Raw genomic sequence first — 22,642 nt, forward strand, 5'->3', positions numbered from 1 at the left:
ACTATTCTACGTGTGTACATGTAGGTTGAACTTATTCAAATTATTCTAAGCAGTCATTGACTGAATTGCATCAACGTTAAAATTAATGATAGAAGAGTTTTAAAACTTCAGTAAAAAGTCACAAAAAGCAATTCAAGTTATAAACAAATGACAACGTGGAAAGGAGACTTAAAAATGTGAACCAGTGAAAACCTAGGGGGACCAGCTAACTTGTCCTGCTGTCTAGTCACTTAAAATGATAATTACCAACCCGAGATATTGTTAGATAGTCGTATCACAGGGTTCCAGACATTAGGGTAAATATAACCATTTTGAAGTGAGACATTATTGACTCATTGTAGGTAAACAAATAACTGTTGGTGTAAATTGTGTACTGAAATATTTGCATTGCAATTGAGTCATTATCGGATGTAGTTCAATGTTTGCTAATGATCTTGGCTGAGAGTAATTTGTTTGAAATGTTAAGTGCATGCCTCATTAAGAAATATTATAATTACTTTACTTTATGATTTGGGCTTTAGGGGGGGTAAACCTTTGGTAATAAATAGCTCAACAAATTAATCATTCTAAAACTGAGGTGTTTAGAGCACTGGAGAGCTTTTGATATTATACAACCTTGTATAAATGACATCCTTTGAAGTATGCATATAATGTAGTATATAATAAGGACATTTATATTGCGCAGTGACCTTTAGAGAAAAAAATTCATTTTACACCAAAATTTGAATCTGAGAAAGGCTTCAGGCATGACGATTTTCTCATGCATCTCTGAGCACTTATTCTACACAACAAGGATCTTTCATTATTCTCTTGCAACTTTGATGACCAATTGAGTGCAAATTTTTACAGATTTGTTATTTTATGCACATGTTACGATACACCAAGTGAGGACAATGGTCTTTGACAATTACCAAAAGCATACCCTGCCTTTAAAGGTAACAGTTTGGCTAGTGACCATTGAACTGTATAAAATATTGATTAATTATTAATATTTTCTTTCAGGGCATGGTCGTTGAGTGATTTTTCTTTCCGTATTGTTATTGTGTTTTTTTGTTTTAATTGTTTCTTTGTACATTGCTTGCCTCGTTATTTATAATTAAAAAACACAGTGTATAAATAGATTTTGAACTACAATAGGCAGATTTTTTTTGTTATATTCCCCGTACACTTATACACTAAAGGGAAGGTACATGATTGGTAATTACTCAAAACAAATATTAACTTAAAAACTGACTTGGTAACGAGCATTGGGGAGCTGTTGATAGTATAAAACATTGTGGGAAATGACTCCCTCTGAAGTAACATAGTTTTTGAGAAAGAGGTAATTTCTCACAAGTCTTTTATTCCTATCTCTGAAAGCACACAAATTCGTCCAACAAGGGTGTTTTTTCTTTCATCATTTTCTCGCAACTCCGATGACCAATTGAGCTCAAATTTTCACAGGCTTGTTATTTTATGCTTACGATGGGATACACCAAGTGAATAGACTTTGAGAATTCCCAACAGTGAACCTTCCCTTTAAGCTCTCTATACTCGGTTTTTTTCTTTTCTTCTTCTACATGTACTTAGTAAACAGTGCTTTATACACATCATTGTACGGGTAAAACAAAAAAAGCAAGTAATTTCACAATAATTTGCTTGAAAAATAATAACAAATCATGAACTAATTGAACTGGTTAAAACTGATTCAAAAACTACATTTTTGTCTTATATCCACCTCACAGATAAACAGTTCCAAGCAATGGAGATTGCTGCAACCTTGGACCCAAATGAGTGGCAGGGAATTGTGGTGGTAGCTGGGGATGGTCTCGTCTATGAGGTAAGTATGTGTTTGTACTGACCCCTGGCAACGCTCGCCATTTTCTAAGCAAGCTGGACCCAATTTCAAAAAGCTGCTGAGCAGAAAAATCTGCTTGGCGAAACCCTTTACTAAGCAAGAAATGAGTGGTACCGGTCACGTTTAAATAATAGTAAATATACAGTATTTTGGCTGGTAATCTTTTTTTTGCTAAGCAATGGTTTTCTGTGCTTAGCAGGTCTTTATGCTTACAGGCTTTATGAAATTGGGCTCTGCTTGTGCAAATGATTGTTAGCGTATAATTGCAGCATCACCTAAAAATAGCACCAAACTGTATGCAACACACCAGGCCTTGAATCTCAAAATAGAGCAACCAAGAAGATTGATGTGGCGATGAAGTCGGGGTGAATTGGATCAATAAAACTTAAATGAAGCTTGTCATCCATGGACCATGAGCAGTTTCTTTGTTGCAGCTGACTTCCTGAGTTGTGTGGCAACTGTTACCATGGTTACTAGCACCATGCCAGAGACATTAACCATCCAATATGGCATGTCTGGGTAGAGTTTTTTTTTCCCTCATTTATGATGTCAAGTCTGATACTTCATGCAGGCAATGAAGGTGATTGCCTCCATGCCCCCTGGTCATTGCCTTGGTGCCCTTACAATGCTCTGGTAGAAAATCACAATTTTCTCATAGGGTATAAGGGGTGCCCTTGCCCTTTCAACAGCGTAGCAAACAACCCTGTGATGTTGTTAATATTGTGTATTCACAGGCCTACCTACATGTAAAACAATATGATAAGTGACCATTCTAAAAAATATTGAAGTAAACAAGTTTTTGAAAAGAAAAAAACATTCTAGATGTAAATCGAAACAGGAATTTTGTAAGGGATGTAGCTGTTTGGATTTTTTTTTTTCAGCCAGAGACAAAATCTGCATACAATGTTATTATTTATCAATCTTTGTACTATATCAGTTGAGCAGGTGATCATAAAAAATGGCTCACTCTCAAGCAGTCAAAGGTGGTATTGATTGATCTTTTAAAAGGTCTATGGTTTTTACTTGTGAGTTTGATCATCTAATCCAGCCCCTCAAATTAACCCATGACACCCAAAGCAATTGCTATGGTGTTGTGCTTTTGCTGTGGTTGCCCTCTGCAAAGTCCCAAAACAAAATTAAAATTTTCCTTAAAGAACTGCCCCCTTGTCGGAGGAAAATTGATGTGCCCCTTCAAGATGGTGGGATGTGTATCTCAAGCCTTATTCCCTGAATTTACCTAATTTACCTAACGCCATCATCATAATCTTGGTTGCGCCATTTTGGAAGTCATTGTCCCCATGTGTTGCACAGTTGAGTGCACATGTTAGGCAGCAATGCATGATGCTATTCGGAGCAATAATATGAATAACAAATGTCAGTCCACAAGGCAACGAAGGTGATTGCCTCCACGCCCTTATTGTAATTTCATTGGTGCTCTTGAAATGCTCCAGTAGAAATTTACAATTTCCTCATTGGGCTCCCTTTACCAAGGAGAAATTGCCTTGGTGCCCTTGACCTTGCCCTTGGCCTGAAATATTGAAATCTAAAATCAACAGAATAACTTGTTGAATAGAACTGAGCAAAACAAAAGGACCCACATCAAGTTGAACCTAAGGGCAGAGCAAAGCCATTTTGAGATATGGTCGAACATGTTGCCTTGGATCGGACGAGTTGGTCTATAAAAAGCATTTGTAATCGTTTCATATGGTTGGAAAGATGTTTTAAAAGTAGAATACAATGATCCACACAAATTTGCCTCAAAATTGCATGGTTTCCCTTTTACTGTGTGAACTAACACGGTCGGCCATTTATGGTAGTCAAAAATTTGACTTGCATAAATGGCCGACCGTGTTAGTCGACGAGGTAAAAGGAAAACCGTACAATTTTGAGGCATGTTCCTGTGGATCATTATATTTTACTTTTACAACATCTTTCTACCCATATATATGCATTAATATAACAGATGGTTACAAATGCTTTTCAAAGACCAACTCGACTGATCCAAGGCAACGTTTTCCAGTAAGAATATTTGGTTTGGCTATGTCTGCATACATCAAAACCAAACTGTGGACTCCTATAGTGTCCACCACACCTCAAAAAAGCTCATTGTAATGCTTATCATAAACAAAAAACCTTGCCAGTATTGATTGAATAATGCTAAGTAATGTGTGGTTGCCATGGTTATTTGTGCAGGTTCTTAACGGCATGATGAAGCATCAAGATCCACAGTCTGTCCTCAAGGTGCCTATCGGTATTATACCAGCGGGATCGGGGAACGCCCTCTTTGCTGCCGTCATCTCCAAATTAGGGTAAGAATCACCGTAGCAACGGTTAATGCTTGTTCTGTGGATGCAAATCCTGTGCCACTCATATACCTTATCAAAATCTGCGTGTTAAAGAAACATCTACAGGATTGTTTTTTTGCTAACAAAACAGTTGCTGGCAGTGTAAGCACTTCATGTAATTAACAAACCTGAATAAGTTTGAGATCGATCGGCCATCTGGGTTTTGAGAAAAAAAAACTGATGAAACTGATTACACATTTTGCACGTTATCAATGCAAACAAAAATGTATAAAATGCTCTCTGAGCGAAACACGAAATCAGATTATTTATTTCTCGTTAAACATGACTTTTCAGACAAAAATGTTTGAATTTCTACTATCATTATCATTCGACCGTGTAAATTGATTTATGTTAATCTTGGATCTGCACAATTTTTTTCCCTACCATTCTTTAATGTCACTTTAAATATCGAACAATGGTATTTTTCTAGTTGGCAATAAAACTCAATTTCATTTGAGATCATGGATTTGCTAGAGACTAAGTTTTCTCACTTAGTGACTCCCAAGAGACATGTACAAATCATCGTCTTTTTAACTTTCAAAAAATGTGAATAAGGTGTCTTTTTCAGGGATTTATACACTTTCCCTGACAGGGCAGCGTGACAAATATCTGAATAAAGTGAAAAATGAAATTCCGTCTCCCAAAACCTTGCCGATGTACCTGTTTTCGCGTCTACCACACTCAGACCAGCTTATTTATTATTGTCTGTGCAGTTTTGAGGATTCAGTTCCTGTTTAGTTATTAGATAGTGTTTTGTACATATTATCATTATGCCATGCAAACCCTTGCATGGAAATTGTGCAAATCCCCCCCCCCCCCCAACGATTTGTCCCTGCTTCTTGTGAAAAAACACAGCCAAGCATTGATGGCACAGCCATGGCAGCGCGCAGCATTTGCGTGTTTAGATTTGTCCTGTAGATTTGAATGAACTGTAGAAATAATAATATATCAAGTGTCATTTCAGTATTAGTTATTCTGAAAACCGTTTGTATGTGAATAGATAACTTACAGAACCACCCGCAACACACAAGTAAATTTCATGTTTTCAATTTCAAAACGTGTAAAGAGCAGTTTTAATCTCAATTTTCCCAACAGAGAACAGCCAAACAAGTGCACAGCCCTCCACGCTGCCTTTCTGATCTGTAAAGGTGGTGTACAGCCCATCGATGTTGTCACTATCGTCACCCCAATCCGCCGTATCTATTCCTTTCTTGCTATCACTTGGGGAATCATAGCTGATATTGATATCGAAAGTGAACGCTTTCGTTGGATGGGGAAGCCACGCTTCACGGTAGGTGTCGTTATACGCATCTTAAATATGCGACGATACCGTGGAAGCATCTCCTTCCTGCCTGTCGAGAACCCAGAGGCGTATGAACATCTTACGGAACCAAAATCCAGTAAAGACGCTAAGAGTAAGAGCAACCAGCAGTCTTTATCTCGTCCACATAGCACGGTAGATACATCCTTGGCAGGCGTTGATAACCCCAGACCAAACATGCACCGAGGATGCGTATCCTTACATGACAATCTCTCAGATGCTGGAAGAAACTCTGGCTTAAACTTCTGCGAGGAGTTTATCCGAGACGAGTCGGACAGCGACATTATAATCCAAGACGAAGTATCGCCTCCACAGACCAGTGGTAGTCTGTTCAACCACCATGTTGCTAATTCAAGTAACCAAGCAAACCCCATACCTTCTGTACTACCACCTAGAGTTTCTGACCCTCTCCCGTCTGGCTGGGTCACAGTCGAAGGAGATTTCGTCGGCATCCTCATCACGTACCTCTCTCATATCGGCGAGGATGTCAACGTATGGCCAGATAGAAAGTTCGACGAGGGCGTCATCAGCATTCAGTATATAAATTTCCCGACCTCACGACGGAACATGGTGGAGTTCGTTGACGCTATACAAACTGGGAGACACCTAGCAGCACCATACCTTAAGTCAAAGTTTGTGAAGGCGTTCCGTATGGAACCCCAAACCGAGCCTGGTATTATCACTGTTGATGGTGAGCAGATGGAGTATGGGCCAGTCCAAGGGGAAGTTCTACCATACAAGGCTAATATCATACTACCTACTCACATCATGGACTCTGCATAACAGACTTTCTTTCTTATATTATGCAGTATCTGCATTTTGATATTAATGCCTATTTGTTTGGCAGAGTTCCTCCCGTCAATTTCACCCAACTCTTCCTAACTTAGGATTAATCTTGGGACTTGCGCTGTAACATGCAAACCTAAAGATTAATCCCAAGTTTGATAGGACTAGTTACTCGTCCTAACTAAAGATAGGATTAATCCTAGCATTTCGTGAAGTCGCCTGTGGCCTGGGTTAAAAACATCCTCTACCAAAGTTGATGAAACGTTGTCAAAGTGACTGGATTGTTAACATGGTTAGTTAGGATGAGTAGCTCCAATTTCATGGCATAAACTGAAGCAGAAATAATTGTGCCAAATGGACGTGAAAGCGTATTTCAGGAGCCAGGAATCTTTGCTTGTGAGCATGTGGATTTTCGTGTAACCAAGCATTCTTAGCTTACACAGCTAGCATATTATGGTGGCAGTATGTGTAAGCAGAGCCATGACATCTGACCCAGGTTAAACTGCTGACCAGATTAACTGAATCATTGGCTGTTGATAGTTTATTAGCTTAGCAGTTGATGGTGAACTAACTAAGCTGCTGATAGGTAACTAACCAAGCTGATGCTAATATACAGGTTCATTTAGCTGTCTAAACCATTTTGACCAGGGCCCAATTTCATAGAGCTGCTAAGCACAAAAATTTGCTTAGCATGAAGTTTCTTCCCTGATATAAACAGGATTCATATTGCTTGTTACTTGTATTCGGCTGTTGTTTGCTTATCCTTAAAATCATGTGGAAATTTGGTTGGTAATCCTGTTTTTATCAAGGAACAAATTTCATGCTAAGCAAATTTTTGTGCTTAGCAGCTCTATGAAATTGGGCCCTGGTCTAAGAAATGTGGCTGTCCACCCTTATCATGCTGCCACCATTTTGGTTATGATCCTCGTATCCAATAGCAGTAATCAAAGTGAATGTTCATCATACAAAAAGGAACCAGACTAAATTCTCTGTCCAACCTCGATTTGGGTACATTGATTTGAATTGGAGAACATCAAGTATCCCACACCATGATAAAGGTCTTTACTGAGACTGCGTTGATTTAAAAGCTTTGGCAGTGGCTATGGCTAGAGCAAGCTCATATTCTTCAGCCATGTCGTTGTAGCCAACAGCCATAACTGTAGCCTAAGTCACTTAATTCAGGCATGGCTTGAGATGTGTCTTTGGCCAACCATTAACAAGCTGTCAAACCTGGGCCCTAATTCATGGCTCTGCTTACCACCAAATTCTGTGCTGATGAATCACCATTCTCCGCTTATGTGCCAGCACCAAGGTTCTGCACTAGCTGTGTATTAGCAGAGAATGCCGAGTAGGGTGGAGTGCGCGCATAAGCTCACCTGTGAAATACGTTTGACGTAAGCTCAGAATACCCTTCTTCCGTAAGCGCTGCTTCCTTGCTTACGGTAAGCAGAACAATGAAATGGACCCCTGCTCAGATCCAGCTGGGCCCAGTTACATAAAATGAAATAAGGCTTACCAGAATAATGTTACCAGCCAAAATACCATTCCTATGTACAATTTATGGCTGGTATCCGGCTGGTTTTTGTTCAGCAAAAAATAAGCTGCTTAAAGGCAGTGGACACTATTGGTAATTACTCAAAATAACTATTAGCATAAAACCTGACTTGGTAATGAGTAATGGGGAGAGGTTGGTAGTATAAAACATTGTGAGAAACGGCTCCCTCTGATATGACGTAGTTTTGCTAAAAAGAAGTAATTTTCTATGAATTTGATTTTGAGACCTCAAGTTAAGAATTTGAGGTCTCGAAGTCAAGCATCTGAAAGCACACAACTTCGTGTAACCAGGGTGTTTTTTCTTTCATTTATATCTCGCAACTTTGATGACCAATTGAGCTCAAATTTTCACAGGTTTGTTATTTTATGCATATGTTGAGATACGCCAAGTGAGAAGACTTGTCTTTGACAATTACCAATAGTGTCCATTGTCTTTAAGCAGTTGTATGATATTGGGCCCTGGTTCAATGTAATTGTGCCCATTAAATGATTTGCCTTATGGGATGCAGATAAAACAGAACTATGTGGTAAGCAACTAACGAGTCATGTCCAGGGCCCACTTTCATAGAGCTGCTAATCATGAAATTTCTTTTGTGATAAAAACAGGATTACCAACCAAACTTTCATTTGTTGCATATTGCTTGTTACTGGTCTTCAGCTGTCGTTTGCTTAATCCTGAAAATCACGTGAAAATTTAATTGATAACCCAGTTTTTATCGAGGTAAAAATTTCATGCTAAGCAAATTTTTGTGCTAAGCAGCTCTATGAAATTGGGCCCAGTTGTATAACCATGTTTAGGAGTCAGAAAAGATGGCTGCCCCCAGCTGATTGTGTGTAACCCATAGCCTTTCAAATTAAAGTGTTCAATTGTTTTCTGTGTGTAGAAATTCAATTTTTTGTTTGTACAAAGGGGGGCAACTTACAAATGAAGCCCTCCCAGAAAACAAAATACATATAATACTAATAGTAATCATACAAATTGTGGGTGCATGTGCAGTACATCATTACATTACAATATGCTTCATAATGAAGGACTTTTTGCTAGTGCCTACATGAATTAATGAGTGTTATAAATGGCTGAAATTGTACTGTACAACTATACACATTCCTAATCACACTTTACCAACTAAAGTTCACCGAATTGAATATTTGTAAATAAAAAGGAAAGTGAAATTACTTTTTGTTATGTTTTGTATTTTAGTTTAAATGAGACTTTTTGGGGGTTGTAAGCTACTGGCTAAATTTAAAATTTTGAAAAAAAAACACAAGTTACTCTGAAGCCCAATTTATAGAGCAGAAAATATTGCTTAACAATTGTCTGCTAAGCAGACATGAACAAGGTAACCAGGCACAAATTGTACATGTGGCATAGTAGTTTGGCTGGTAAGCTTATTCTGGTAAGCATAATATTGTTAAGCTTAGCTTTTTTAGTTTGCTTAGCAGCTCTATGAAATTGGGCTCAAGTGCCTGCATAATGGGCCAATGTCTTTATTCAACAATCACTGAATTAACCAGCGCTTCAGCAAACGCTTGTTTGTCTGTATGGCAAATTTAATGAGTAAAATAAGCACTGAAAGTTTTCAATATTTTTAAACAAGTTATCAAAAAAAAAATCATTTTTGAATAGAGCCTTATTCGATGATGGTATCAGTCCTAATTCTTCACTGGGGCAACAGATGACCCCGTGGCCCTCGAGTCTTTGCCTTGGTGCCCCATGAAATATTTCAGTAGAAAGTACAAGTGCCCTCATTCAGGGGCAAATTGCCAGGCCTTGATTTATAGACTATCGCTTACGATTTCAAAATACTTGTAATTTTTTAGTTTATGTTTTTATTGTACAAGTAGAAAAAGAGTAAAGAACATTAATTTTAAAGAGAGTGATATTTGTATAAATATGAAAGAATTGTACCCATTCAGTTTGTTTGGTTGGGTACATTTTGTAATTTACTATCTGTATAAATCCGTATTATGCAAGCAGTTACGTATAAATACTTAAAGTAGGATTGGTATAGTGAAACAAAAAGATTATATTTGCACTTCATAGAGACGATTTTTTGACCTGTTTTTGTGATTATTTTGACCTTGGTTTCAACCTCTATGCATTTGATAATTAAATGCAAGGTTCAGATTAACCCGCCAGTAAATTAAAATATTGGGTAATTAAATATGATTGTATGTTCAATACAATTTATTCAGGGTTGAATATATAACCAAGTGTAAACAAAATGGCATCAATCTGCCTCTTTCACGGAGCGCAAAAAAAATATTCTAAATAAACTCTGCTTAGCAGATCTATGGCATTTGGCCGTTGATCGTAAAATGTTCATTCCATGTGGTCAGAGAAGGAAAGATAAAAAAAGCGTATACATTTTTTATTACAAAGTACAGCTGAATTTGATAACCACTGAGTGAAATTGAATCTTTTTGTTTGATAATTATAGAATCTGATATGGATGGGTACAGAGGTGAAAAACCTATATTTATGGATGTCTATTTATTTTGTATTAAATTGCAGTAAAAGTGAACTTGTGTTTTTCTTCGTAAAATCCTTTTTTCTTTTTTTAAATAAGATTTATAAGTGTGATTTTGATTGATATTTAGATTTTGGAAACACAAAGTCTATACGTTAACAGGTGCATTAGTTTTGAAAATTATTTAAAAATAAATCAAAATATTCAGATAAATTTTCAGATAATATATCTGTAATATGCAGTCATGTATTGGCATATGGTTGGGTTTGCCAGATTAAGTGAGCTTTCAGATTGAAACTAACAATTTTCCCAGAAAGTAGCATTCCTATACTTATGTATAATGTACCACTTAGTTAGGACCAGTGCCAAATTCATAGAGCTGCTTAACGGCTGATTTTGTGCTTACTGCACGATTTCCATTTCATAGCGCTGCTTACCGAAAAGGCATGCTAACGTTTTCAATGCTTACTGCATGAACACTGACATGACAAATTGACAATACAAGGAACACGTTGCCTTGGATCGGTCGAGTTGGTCTTTGAAAAGGGTTTGTAACCAGTTGCTATAAAATGCATATGGTTAGAAACATGTTGTAAAAGTAGAATATAATGAGCTACACCAATATGCCTCAAAATTGCGTAGTTTTCTTTTTACCTCGTCGACTAACACGGTCGGCCATTTATGGGAGTCAAATGTTTCACTCCCATAATTGGCCGATCGTGTTAGTTCGCGACGTAAAAGGAAAACCGTGCAATTACTTGTGTGGATCATTATATTCTACTTTTAAAACATCTTTCTAACCATATGCATTTCATAACAAACGGTTTCAAACGCTTTTTATAGACCAACTCGTCCGATCCAAGGCAACGTGTTCCTTTAAGACTTTGCAAATTGTTCTACTACAGTAAGCACGAAAATATGCTTACCGTTCAGCAGCTATATGAAATTGGGCCCTGAACATGTTCCAACAAATAATTGAATTAACAAGCTGATGATGGTGAAGTATTATTTCCTTTAGAAAAACTGGCTTGGTAAAGATGTTTTATAAAGAGTTTTTGGAAATACTGTATGCTGAATCTTAACCTGAAACTTGTATTGTATTTTGAACTAAATGCGGATACTCTAACCCAAACTGTGCATGTGTGTGACTGCAGATAAGTTCAAAACTAATAGTTATTATTAATTGGAATGGGGCAATTAAGTAAAGTAATTGTTATTGGAAAATTATGAAGAAAGAACCTAAAGCCTTTATACACTTTTAGTTATTTTTTGAAAAGGTACTGAGAAGGACCAAATCATATGAGTTCAAAGCTTATAAATTATCATAGAATTGATTTAGTAGAAGAAACGTTTCTAAGTTTTGCTTGCCATTAAGCAAAGATAGAAAATTGTTATGGCATAAATACTAATATAGAATTTTGTGATAATTACAAGAAGTGTACACAAGCTTTAAATAACATGCAATGCGGCTCACAGATTGATAAGTGTGAATGTCGGCTAATAGTGTATGATGATAAAATACCAATTTGAATATTCATGATTATGGTAATTATCTGATGCTAGTTATAACTAAAAGGCGCTGTAATTGAATGACTGTGGTATGTGTAGTAAAATGGAGTGCAAATCATAAGCTCAATTAAAAATTCTGCTGAAGCAAGCTAATAGTAAAGTCTTGTCCGTATATAAGTCCATTTTTATAATGAACTCAACTAAACATCTAGTTTGATTAGCATTGAATGTCTATCAGGACCTCTTATTGTCCAAGTTTTTGTTTGTACTTTTGGCACCAGCTCCCATTAGTTTTGTACACGCTCTCAAACTGGGGACCTTTAACCAACTGTGGACCTTTACCCAACTGGGGACTTTTAACCAACTGTGGACCTTTACCCAAATGTGGACCTTTACCCAACTGTGGACCTTTACCCAACTGGGGACCTTTACCCAACTGTGGACCTCTAACCATGGAGGAAGAAAACTCCTCCATGCTCTAACCAACTGGGGACATTGACCCAACTGTGGACCTTTACCCAACGGTGGACCTTTACCCAACTGTGGACCGTTACCCAACGGTGGACCTTTACCCAACTGTGGACCTTTACCCAACTGAGGACCTTAACCCAACTGTGGACTGTTACCCAACTGTGGACCTTTACCCAATTGGGGACCCCAATGTTTTCCTCTTTTGTTATAGGTCCCTGGCTTGAAAGTGTATACCGAACCACATCCATAGTTTTTATTTAAACACCTGCAATGGGGGACCTCTTATTGTCACTGTTTTGTTTGTAATTTAACTTTTTGATAACAGCTCCCATTGGTTTTGGTACACACATGCCAACTAGGAAGCCTATTTCCCTCTTTTGTTATAGGTACCCGATTTGGTGAACACCTAGGCACTCACACATGTTTCTTTCAAAGAAAAACTGAAAGAAGTTTATTGTTTTTCATATCATTTTCTCGTATTCATTAGTCATAATTGGATCCTGTACAGAGTGACTTTTGACCAGGGCATTGCTTAAGAATGTTCTGCTTAGCAGAAATGAGCAGCATACCAGTCACAAATTATACATGTGACAAGGCAGTTTGGCTGGTAACCTTATTTTGGTAAGCACAAGTTTGTTATGCTAATCTACTTTGCAGCTCAACGAAATTGGGCCCAGAAACATGGGCTTGTCAAGGCAGATGTCAATAGTTGTGATGAAAAACTGATGAAAGGTAACATAATAATATCTGAAATAATTACTCCCTTTATATTTTTAGATTAAAAACATTGAAAGAGACTGTCATATAAAAGAACAAAATGAGTAGTCTATAACAATTCTCACATCTAGCACAAACGAGAACAAATGAAGCGTCTCAAATTTCTGTTTTCTTAAGGTTCCAGTTCAAGTCAGTTGTACATCTACATCTACACTGGTACTCAGCAAAGTTCACTTCTGAATGTAAAAGCTGATGTGCTGAACAGTATGTAGAAATGTACAGTCACTATTTTACTCCAAAGTTTCATTCATTTGGTCTTCATCAGTAAGAATCGCAGTCTTACCAAAGCATGCTGCAGTAATGAAACAAAATCATGTCTGAGTTTCACGTATTTTCATGCTGCAATTCTTCTGAGATGTGTTCTGTTTCCAATAATTCTCCACACTCCAAAGAACACCTTGATAATTTTCAACTTCACCAGTTTGGTAGTAGACTCCGTTCAAGTGTGATAGTACGCAGTTGTTAAACCACCATGCTCCAACGTACTTCCTTGCACAGTTGTCTTCAACTAACCTGTCATTGTCACTGTCAAATGTGGTGAAAGGTCTACCGTGGTGATAGGTAAGCGAGTCGGCAGCAGAACTGTTGATAAAAAAATCCCCAACATGAAGAATGTACTTCTCACCAGAAACCTTAAAGCTGTTGTACTTTGCAAACGCTACCAGGTTATCCCAGTCAGCTATATCAACTCGTAGCTCCCATATTTGTTTGGGGTCATCGGAGGTCAACTTCAACAAGTTGTCATTTCCGAGCCAGAATTCTCCCGATAGGTCTCCAAAGCCAGTTTTATACGCGGTCCAATTTCGGTAGAAGTGTTCACTACCATCTTGCCGTTTCTGAAACACGATCCATCCTCCACCATCAATTTCCATGTCGCAGTAGACATCGGTACTAAGACCATCTCGGTAGATTGTATAAATACCACTGAGATTGAAACCTGCATCGAAAATCTCCTTGCAACTCCTGTAGCAACCAAAAGAATGCTTCACAGAAAAGAGGGGTGTTTCTTCATCCGAGTCAAAGTAGACACTCCCTTGGCTTTCAAGAAAGTCTTCAAAATGTTTAGCTCTTGTGTCGTTGTTCAACTCGCATACGTTCTGGCATGGGAGGAAGTTGAAAGACTTGCAGTTCGTATCCAGGATGCAGTCTCTTCCACAATTAATATATGAGAATGTGGATTTCGTCCGGTACACAAAGTTTTCGAGGATTCTATTTTCTGAGCCAAATAATTGATGAAGACGATTCGAACAAGGTTGTTGCTCACAAAACGACTGCGTCATCATCATCATCATCATCATCATCACAATCAAACGTTGGATGAAATTTTCGAAATGAAGTTGCTTGATCGACATCATCATTATTCGAGTTTACATCAAAACCTAATACTTTGTAATATCTTGGGAGGAAAATATCAGCAGGCCGACTTCACAGTTGATGGACAAAACGAAAGTGTCGTTCTTTATCCCCGATGTTTTAAACATCAGAACGAGTGCCGCTGAGTGAATTAAAAGCATTTTTATAAAGAACGTCATTGGCCTTTAGAACGTGACTTATTAAACTGCAACAACGGGCTAGAGTTGAAAGCTTGCAACTAGTGACAAACAAAACGTGCTAGAAGTAGTTCCAATGCCACGCCAAATCAATTAAGTGGTCTTATTTGGTGCTTCATATCTTTCTTGAATAGCAAGCTAATCGAATGATGCCACGCACCGGCGAGTACACAATTTATCCATCTCACCAAGAAAATTCTCACCTTGTACATTTCTAAAGAAAAAAACAAACAACCAAAAAACACATTATTATAGTGGTGGTGATTTCTGATTGGTCAATGCACGACATGTCGCGTGGGCAGAACTCGACTGTGATTGGCTGGTTCGCTATTAACAGGTGCACTCCTTACCCATTGTGAAAATCAAGATCACCGTAAAAAATGCTCTCAAATTGTTCACGGTCAACAAATTTCTGACAAGTCGAATAAAAAAAAATCGAAAGATTTGTCAACGTAGTGCTAAGTTATAGGCGAAGTTCTTTAAACAGAAGCAATAGATTTAAAGCTATATGTGAAAATAGTATCAAATTTTATACTTTAATCTGATTTGCGATTTGTTTGCCCTTTGGAAAGTCGGGAAAATTGTGATTTAATAGCTGGAAAAAGTCAATGGATTAAATCCTACACCCTGCATAATTATGTAGTTGGTACTTGTCCTTGTACTCATTAAAATGTTCCAGAAATAGAATATTTATTTATATTTTATTAGTTGTCTCAGTATGGGAGTTTATGCTCGAGGTGACGACAGCGGGGTACCAACCGAATCTCTGCTGGCTGCATTGACAAATAAACACCATGCGCCACACACCAATCAGCCAATAATACAAAAAGGCGCGAAATGTCCTCGGTATTGCCCCCCCCCCCCCAGTATTATTAGTGCGCACGCGCGATATGCAGTAAACATATATTCATGGGGGGGGGGTTATTTTTTTTAAACTTGGTCAATTTATGGGGGGAATTATAATTTAGTTGCAAACTGCTTACCGATCCAAATTACCTATGCAACAAGCACAAACAACAATAGTAATGACCTGAGTTTCAATCCTACGTTGTAGGTTTGTTTTATTTATAGAGTCGGGACTTCTGAGTGGATTTATTTATTTATTTTTACGCCCACCCCTTCCCGCCCCCTCTCTCCCCTCAGTGAGGGGTGTGGCAACCAACCCGAACCCCCTATAAAAAAAAACGCAACAAAATTGTTCCTAAAATGAGCTGATTTAAAGATAGTTTTCTTTTGAAGTAATAAGTATTACTTCCCGCTTTAACATAATCTCATTCCCCTGGAATAAAATAATAACCAGCCTGGCCGGGAGTGAGACTTTCATTCTTTAATTTCTTAGATTGGGGTTTACTGTGGAATGTCAACCCATTGAAAGTCTTCATTGACGATATGCATTGATATGCAAATTTTCAGTTTTGCGTTGTTTTCGAAGTACTCGTTGTGGCGAATACTTCGTCAGTGCATTAGTATGAGACCATGGCGGACTGGACTGCAGCAGAGAGCTACCCGGCAGCTCCAACGTGGGATTCGAACCTCGCGTTTTCTGATGAACTTTACTTGCACATTTATCAACATTTCTATGGTTATTCAGAAACATTTTGGTTGTGCTTTTGCCGTAGAATAAACTGTGATATTCTGTATCGAGGCTTGGTCAACATTTAGAACAAAACGAACATGTGTGACCTTTTTTACTAGCCAGAAATGTTTTACCCACGGACCCCCAGCTCAAACGTGGGGTTCGGATGTCGCGTTTTCTGATGAACTTTTCAAATTTTTCAACATTCCTATGGTTATTCCGAAACATTCGGCTGTGCTTTTGCCATAGAACAAACTGTGATATTCTGTTGGCTTGATTCTACCTCCATGGTCAACATGAGTACAATTTCGTAAAACCCTTGTGCATGGATTGTCTGAACTGGCACTTTTTTTACCAAAAAACTGCAGTGTACATTCAAGTTAGTTTTATGTAGCCCTCTGAATAGCTTGGGCTACAGACTTTACTTCAAGGCCAATACTAACTTTATGGGAGTGACTTCTCGACCCAACCAAGGCCGAACACATGGAGCAATTCCCGAAATACATCTTGTTCAGGTAAGGCCTAGGACCATTACACCGGCGCCAAAACTAGGGATTTATTTGTTGGGCGGGGCACACAAAGGGCGGGCGGGAAAACCTGCTACCACTTTTTCTACCACTTTTTAGTTATTTAATTCCAACAAATTTGGGGGGGGGGGGGACAAGGACTAACTTGGGGTGGGGGTGTTCCTGTGTGTGCAATTCTCCTAAAGATGTCCCTTTTCAACTTGTTAGGCCAACTATTTTTTTAAAGATAATCTGTCTTTTTTGAAAACCACTTTCAAACTTAAAATTTCAAAACAGGCTGATCTGTTTCTGCTAAGGCAAGTTATTTTGCCACTCAGCAAAAATAGAAACAGTCCTGTGAAACTGGCAGTAAATATTGTATTCAGACTTGGATACATTTAACATTGAATATTGCTTTGAATATACTTAACTGACCAGGGGTGGATTTCACAAAGGTAGTCCTAACTTAGGACTAGTCCTAAGCAATGCTAAGAGATAGGACTGGTCCTAAGTTAGGACCAGTAACTCATCCTAACTTAGGACTGGTCCTATCTCTTAGCATTGCTTAGGACTAGTCCTAAGTTAGGACTACCTTTGTGAAATCCACCCCAGGAAAAGTTTCTTTATGGCGCCACCAGTCCCCACCACTTTTTCATTTGATATGAAATAATATTGTAATTTACTTCAATGTTAAACCTTTTTTGTAAAAATCAGTGAAAAGACGGTGGTGGCATGCCAGAAAGTTTTCCCTTTAAAATATCAACTGCATTAAAGTTTCAAACCACTGTCAAAATGATCAACAAATTCTAAACAGTCCCACTCTAGTTTATTTTTTCATTGTTCAACCCAAAACCATTTCCAGTCAGTTGTCCTTGTAGTTTATTAGACCTATACCAGGTATTTTGAACAAAAATTATATTTTAGATATTTTATTCTTAGTTATTTATTTTTTTCTCAAACCAGACTAGATATTTTGAATGTTTTTTTTAAACTATATTTTATTTATGTTATTCTTATTTATTTATGCTTTTCTCAAATAGGATGGATGGTGAACAACTGAGACAGCAGAGAGCCATTTTTCCATGCTAAGCTTCATAAGACATTGATAGACTGTTTCCTGAGTTGCAGGAAGAGCTAGAACATCTTTGAACTAAAACTCTTTATATTAGAAACTGCATGTGTCCAGATGGGAGTTGAAGATCTATGGATGTGGTTTGTGGATGAACATTGTTGTCTATGGATTTGTGGTTTGTGGACATAGAGAGGAGTCATCGCTGGAGTCATCGCCGGATTCAGGTAAGGAGAACTTGGCAACATCCGACCTCCACTTTTCAAGTTTGGTTTGCGATTCACCACTGAAATTTATGCTGGAATTTTATTTTCCTTTTCAATACATTTGGTTTACTTGAGACTATTGAGATGTTGAAACCCAGTTAAGAACTCACTCTGCGGCAGTGAAGTTAATAATGATCCACTTGAAAGCTAAAAAAGTAGTAGTCCCAGCCGGTTTTGTACCACCCAGAAAGCAGGACAGTTCTTTTCAGAACTGAGAAGTCTCCTGAAATCTACTCCACGGTAGTAGAACATAAAGCAAGACAGTTCTCTAATGATCAAACTCTACCTGGCAAGTGGACACACTTGTGGTGTAATTGCAAACCAAATACATGTATATATTAGAAACAAGTTTTATGTGTTTTCACACAATACAAAAATGAATTCAATGGAATTTACTGAAAAGAAAAAAAAATCAGTAAATCTGATTTTAATATAAAATAGATACAATTTTTGTTTTTGCGCGAAAACCCCCCAAAATTGATAATTGATATTGCGCAATAGTGGAGGTCGGATAACGCAAGTTGACCTTTCAAGATCAAGACAAGATGAAGACTCCGAAGTGTAAGAGAAGATCTAACCCGTTCTCTTGCAGAGTCCCACCCCTCGTACCACCCCTTCCCCTCCAAGATGCTCTACGATCTTGTTGATGTTGTCCTTTCAATACTTTCAAGGTGACTTAGTGTTTCTTGGCATTTCTTGAGATGCATATTGGTCGAAGCCAATGATGCTTTTAATTAGGAGACTAGTCTTACTGGAAATTTCATTGCGGGTTGATACTTCAAGTCATCAGTTGTCATTTTTACTTAAAATTGTCATAATTGTATACGTCAAATACTAGCGTAATGTTTAAAAGTACAAAGTACATGGTCAAACTAAATAATATAATAATCTTCTGAAAAGATGATATATATTTGTACAGGGATGAAATTGGGGCCCCTTTCTTCTTTCTTTCTTTTTTTCATGAAAAAAATAAACAAAAAAAAGGGGGCCTGCAATTTCATTCCATTACATATTTTAGAGGGAAATAAAGCCAAAAAAATTAAACATTAAAACAAAATTTTGAACTGCAGCTGTTCTTTGTACTGTATGCACAAAACCCACAACCATAAGAAGCAACATATTCCAGTTCTCCATTCAATATTGATGATTAGGAATATTAGGAACATTAAATAGAAAAGTTAATATTTAAACATTAAGTTACTATTTACATCTTCCTAATATCAGCATTACATCAATTCTGAATGTAAACACTTTCAACAGAGCATCTGAGGAACATCAAATCTTTACAAATTAAAAAGAATTTACAAGAAAAATAATTAAACCGCGACGCTTTATTGAATAAAAGAAACCCCTCGTAGCAAACTTCCCTACAAAATTTGTAAGCGCTGCGAGAAAAATCGAAAGAAAAATTACCAGCTGAAGAAGAAAGAAAACCATGAGAACAAAGAGAGCATGAAGGAGAGCATGAAGGAGAGAAAACAAAGCAGGATCCTCCAAGATGTCAATGAAGCATGGGTAGTGGGTACGTATGAATGGTAAGACAGTATAGGCCTAGAGTATTATAGTGTTGGCCTAGAGATAAGACTAACGCTCTATTTCAGGAGTGACTGAAGGCTAGTGAGGTTCGGTGTTTGCAGCAAAGGTTGCCAGCAAAGGTCGAGCGTCAGGTTAAGTATAGGGTGAGTTTGAAAGAAACTTAACCTTTCCTCCACAGCTCTAACCTGGGGTGCGTTTTTGCGGTTGTAACCAATAACGGTCTCAGTTGAGTTGACTATTGGTTAATCACTTGCCAATGCCTGAAACAGTAATTGTTTATAACCGCCAAAATGCTCCTCTTTTTTCCCCACAGCAACTAACTTGGCTCCAAAGGCCACCATCTTTTTTTACTTTGCAGCTTGAAACCTATCCTTCTCAAAGTGGATGTTCTTCCAGGTGATTATGAATTTAATGCAGAAACTTGGTGAACTGAGGTCATCGGGGTTAATGAGGTCAAGACTTTGCACCAAAGGTTAAGTATGGCAGGTGATGTTTATTGTTAAAGGCACTGGACGTTATTTGTAATTACTCAAAATAATTGTTAGCAGAACAAATTTAAGTGGTAACGAGCAATTGAGAGTCGTTTTAGTACAAAACATTGTGGGAAACTGCTCCCTCTGAAGGAACGTAGTTTTCTATAAAAATCAATAGTAAATTCTCATTCAAATAACAAGACTTCAGGCCTCAGAAACCCCTCAAAAGGCTATAATTTGGTTTCTCCAAACTCTGTATCCTGTTTTGGGGAAAGTAGATGTTGTGGCAAGCAATCCTGCACAGATGTCAGGCTCTGGGATTTTGACACTAAGTTTGTATCTCAGGGTGAAACTGACTTTGGCTAATTGATGTGAACCCAAAATGCTAACATTTCATATAATTTTTTTTTCTTTTCATAAAGCAGATATTATTTTCTTCTTGAAGATGATTGAGTAGTTTGCATGCTGAAATCTTCACTGAGCTGAGCCGATATGCCAACACGACTGAGGTCATGCAACATTTGGGTAACGTATCGGATTATAAAAACTACAATTTACCGGTGAAGGAACTATCTGCTAAATGGGACAACTCAATCCAGAAATTTTTGAAGATCATTGACAAATCTAACATCAGTTATCAAAAATATGTCAAAAGAAAATGAAGAAGGCATCAGAAAACTAGTTTTTGAAAGTATAAAGACAGTTGATGAAACACAGTATTTGAGAAATGTCTCATTCAAATATTTAAACTTAGGGCCTGAAGCCCCTCATAACAGGTGTTTTCCACACTCTGTATAAACCTGTTATTGTGAAAGTGGATTCTGTAGCAAGCAGTCATGCACAGATGGCAGCTCTGGAACACCTTAGATAATGACACTGTGATTGGTAAAGTATTTGGGCTAATTCGTGTAATGTGTGTGGTGAAACTAATGAGACTCCAAAAATGCTAACATTTCTTGATATTTTTTCCTTTGAAAAAGCAGATGGTTTGTTCTTCTTGAAGATGTTGGAGTAGTTTGGTTGCTGAAATCTGAGCTGAGGTGATGCCTAACGGCAGGAACTGAGTTCATGCAAGATTTGGTAATGTATCAGATTATAAAGATTATAATTTAAGAATGAAGGAACTACAGTATCTGCTAAATTGGCCGACTTAATCATGAAATTTGGAGGATCGTTGACAAATCTAAAGCAGTTGTCAATTACTTTTGAAAGGAAAATTAAAAATGCATCAAAGAACTAGTTTTTGATGTCTCTCAAGTAAATCTCCTAAGTAAAGAAGCTTTTCATTATTTAAGATTCCACAACAGCAAGCATGAACAACCAGCCAACCAATGAGGTGAAACAAACTTAAGAAACAGAAACTTGCTTTTACAAAGTTGTTTTTTAACAATCAAAATACTCTTCCTGAAACAAGAGATGTTGGCTCTTCTTGCAGCTCATCATAAAAATGGAATGATCTGAATTCACATTAGAGATACATTTGTCTTTGCTTTATTTTCCTTTAGTTCACAGCAGTCTCTTGTGAAATCGGAACTGGTTGGATGAGCATTGTTGGAGGGTACAGGGAGTGGTGACTGTAACTGGACCTGTTTGGATGAGCATTGTTGGAGGCTATCGGGGAGTGGTGACTACAACTGGACCTGTTTGGATGAGCATTGTTGGAGGCTATCGGGGAGTGGTGACTACAACTGGACCTGTTTGGATGAGCATTGTTGGAGGCTATCGGGGAGTGGTGACTACAACTGGACCTGTTTGGATGAGCATTGTTGGAGGCTATCGGGGAGTGGTGACTACAACTGGACCTGTTTGGATGAGCATTGTTGGAGGGTACAGGGAGTGGTGACTACAACTGGAACTGGCTGGATGAACATTGTTGGAGGGTACAGGGAGTTGTGACTGTAACTGGACCTGGCTGGATGAGCATTGTTGGAGGATCCAGGGAGTGGTGGACTACAACTGGACCGATTGGTAAGTTAAAAAAAAAAAAAAAAAAACTTTGCTTGGAACAGAAGGTTCTCATCCCACAAATTTGGCAAAGGAGGAAAACAAAATCAGAAAGCACCTTTAAAGATTTCAAGTTATAAACTTCCCATTCATTTCCATCTTACCTTGTAAGAAAAATGCCCAAACCGCCTCTGGTGAAACACTCCATTAAAATAGGAGGTCAAGTTTTCAGAAAAAGGTTTTAAGAAACAAACACAAAACCTGGGATGTTGTGTCTTGTTGCAGTGAGTTGAACGATTGATTGGAGCTAGCTGGAGGATAAATTTCTTGCACATGAGTACTAATTCTGAGCTATCTCCTCAAATGTACTTTGGAGAGTTCATCAAATTTAATCTTTGAACACCTTTCTTTTTTTACAGAAGATTGAGACGATGGCCTTTGGGATGAATAACCCAATCTTGAGGCAAATGAACTCTTTATGGACTGCATGTGCCACCAGCTGAAGGACTGTAAAGATAGCCAGATACCTCGTCGCTACATGTATGTTCATTCATGAAGTGACGTCATGATGTGATGTCAGAACAACTAATCAACGCTTGTACGGTAGAACTGTTTGCTGGCCACCAGCTGAAGAATTTCAAGATTAGCTGG

General features: G+C 37.9%; 2 protein-coding genes across 2 annotated transcripts in view; one reads left to right on the forward strand and one right to left on the reverse strand.

Annotated features, from left to right (window-relative positions):
- Positions 1-10,244, forward strand: part of LOC139943927 (sphingosine kinase 1-like) — a 32,750-nt gene extending 22,506 nt beyond the window's left edge. The window contains exons 3-5 of the mRNA XM_071940822.1: positions 1,725-1,819; positions 4,031-4,146; positions 5,278-10,244. Of these exons, the coding sequence (XP_071796923.1) occupies positions 1,725-1,819; positions 4,031-4,146; positions 5,278-6,286 (1,220 nt within the window). The 3' untranslated portion in view covers positions 6,287-10,244. The remainder of the gene's footprint in view (positions 1-1,724; positions 1,820-4,030; positions 4,147-5,277) is intronic.
- A 3,138-nt stretch (positions 10,245-13,382) lies between these two features.
- LOC139944704 (microfibril-associated glycoprotein 4-like) lies at positions 13,383-14,429 on the reverse strand. Its single transcript, XM_071941786.1, has one exon. The coding sequence runs from the start codon at positions 14,427-14,429 to the stop codon at positions 13,383-13,385; it is 1,047 nt and encodes a 348-aa protein (XP_071797887.1).
- Between the last annotated feature and the right edge of the window lie 8,213 nt (positions 14,430-22,642).

The sequence above is a fragment of the Asterias amurensis genome, chromosome 11 (genome assembly GCF_032118995.1).
Source record: "Asterias amurensis chromosome 11, ASM3211899v1".
Taxonomy (NCBI): Eukaryota; Metazoa; Echinodermata; class Asteroidea; order Forcipulatida; family Asteriidae; genus Asterias; species Asterias amurensis.

Coding starts and splice junctions, on each gene's coding strand:
- LOC139944704 (XM_071941786.1), bottom strand. CDS start 14,429: ATGATGATGTCGATCAAGCAACTTCATTTCGAAAATTTCATCCAACGT.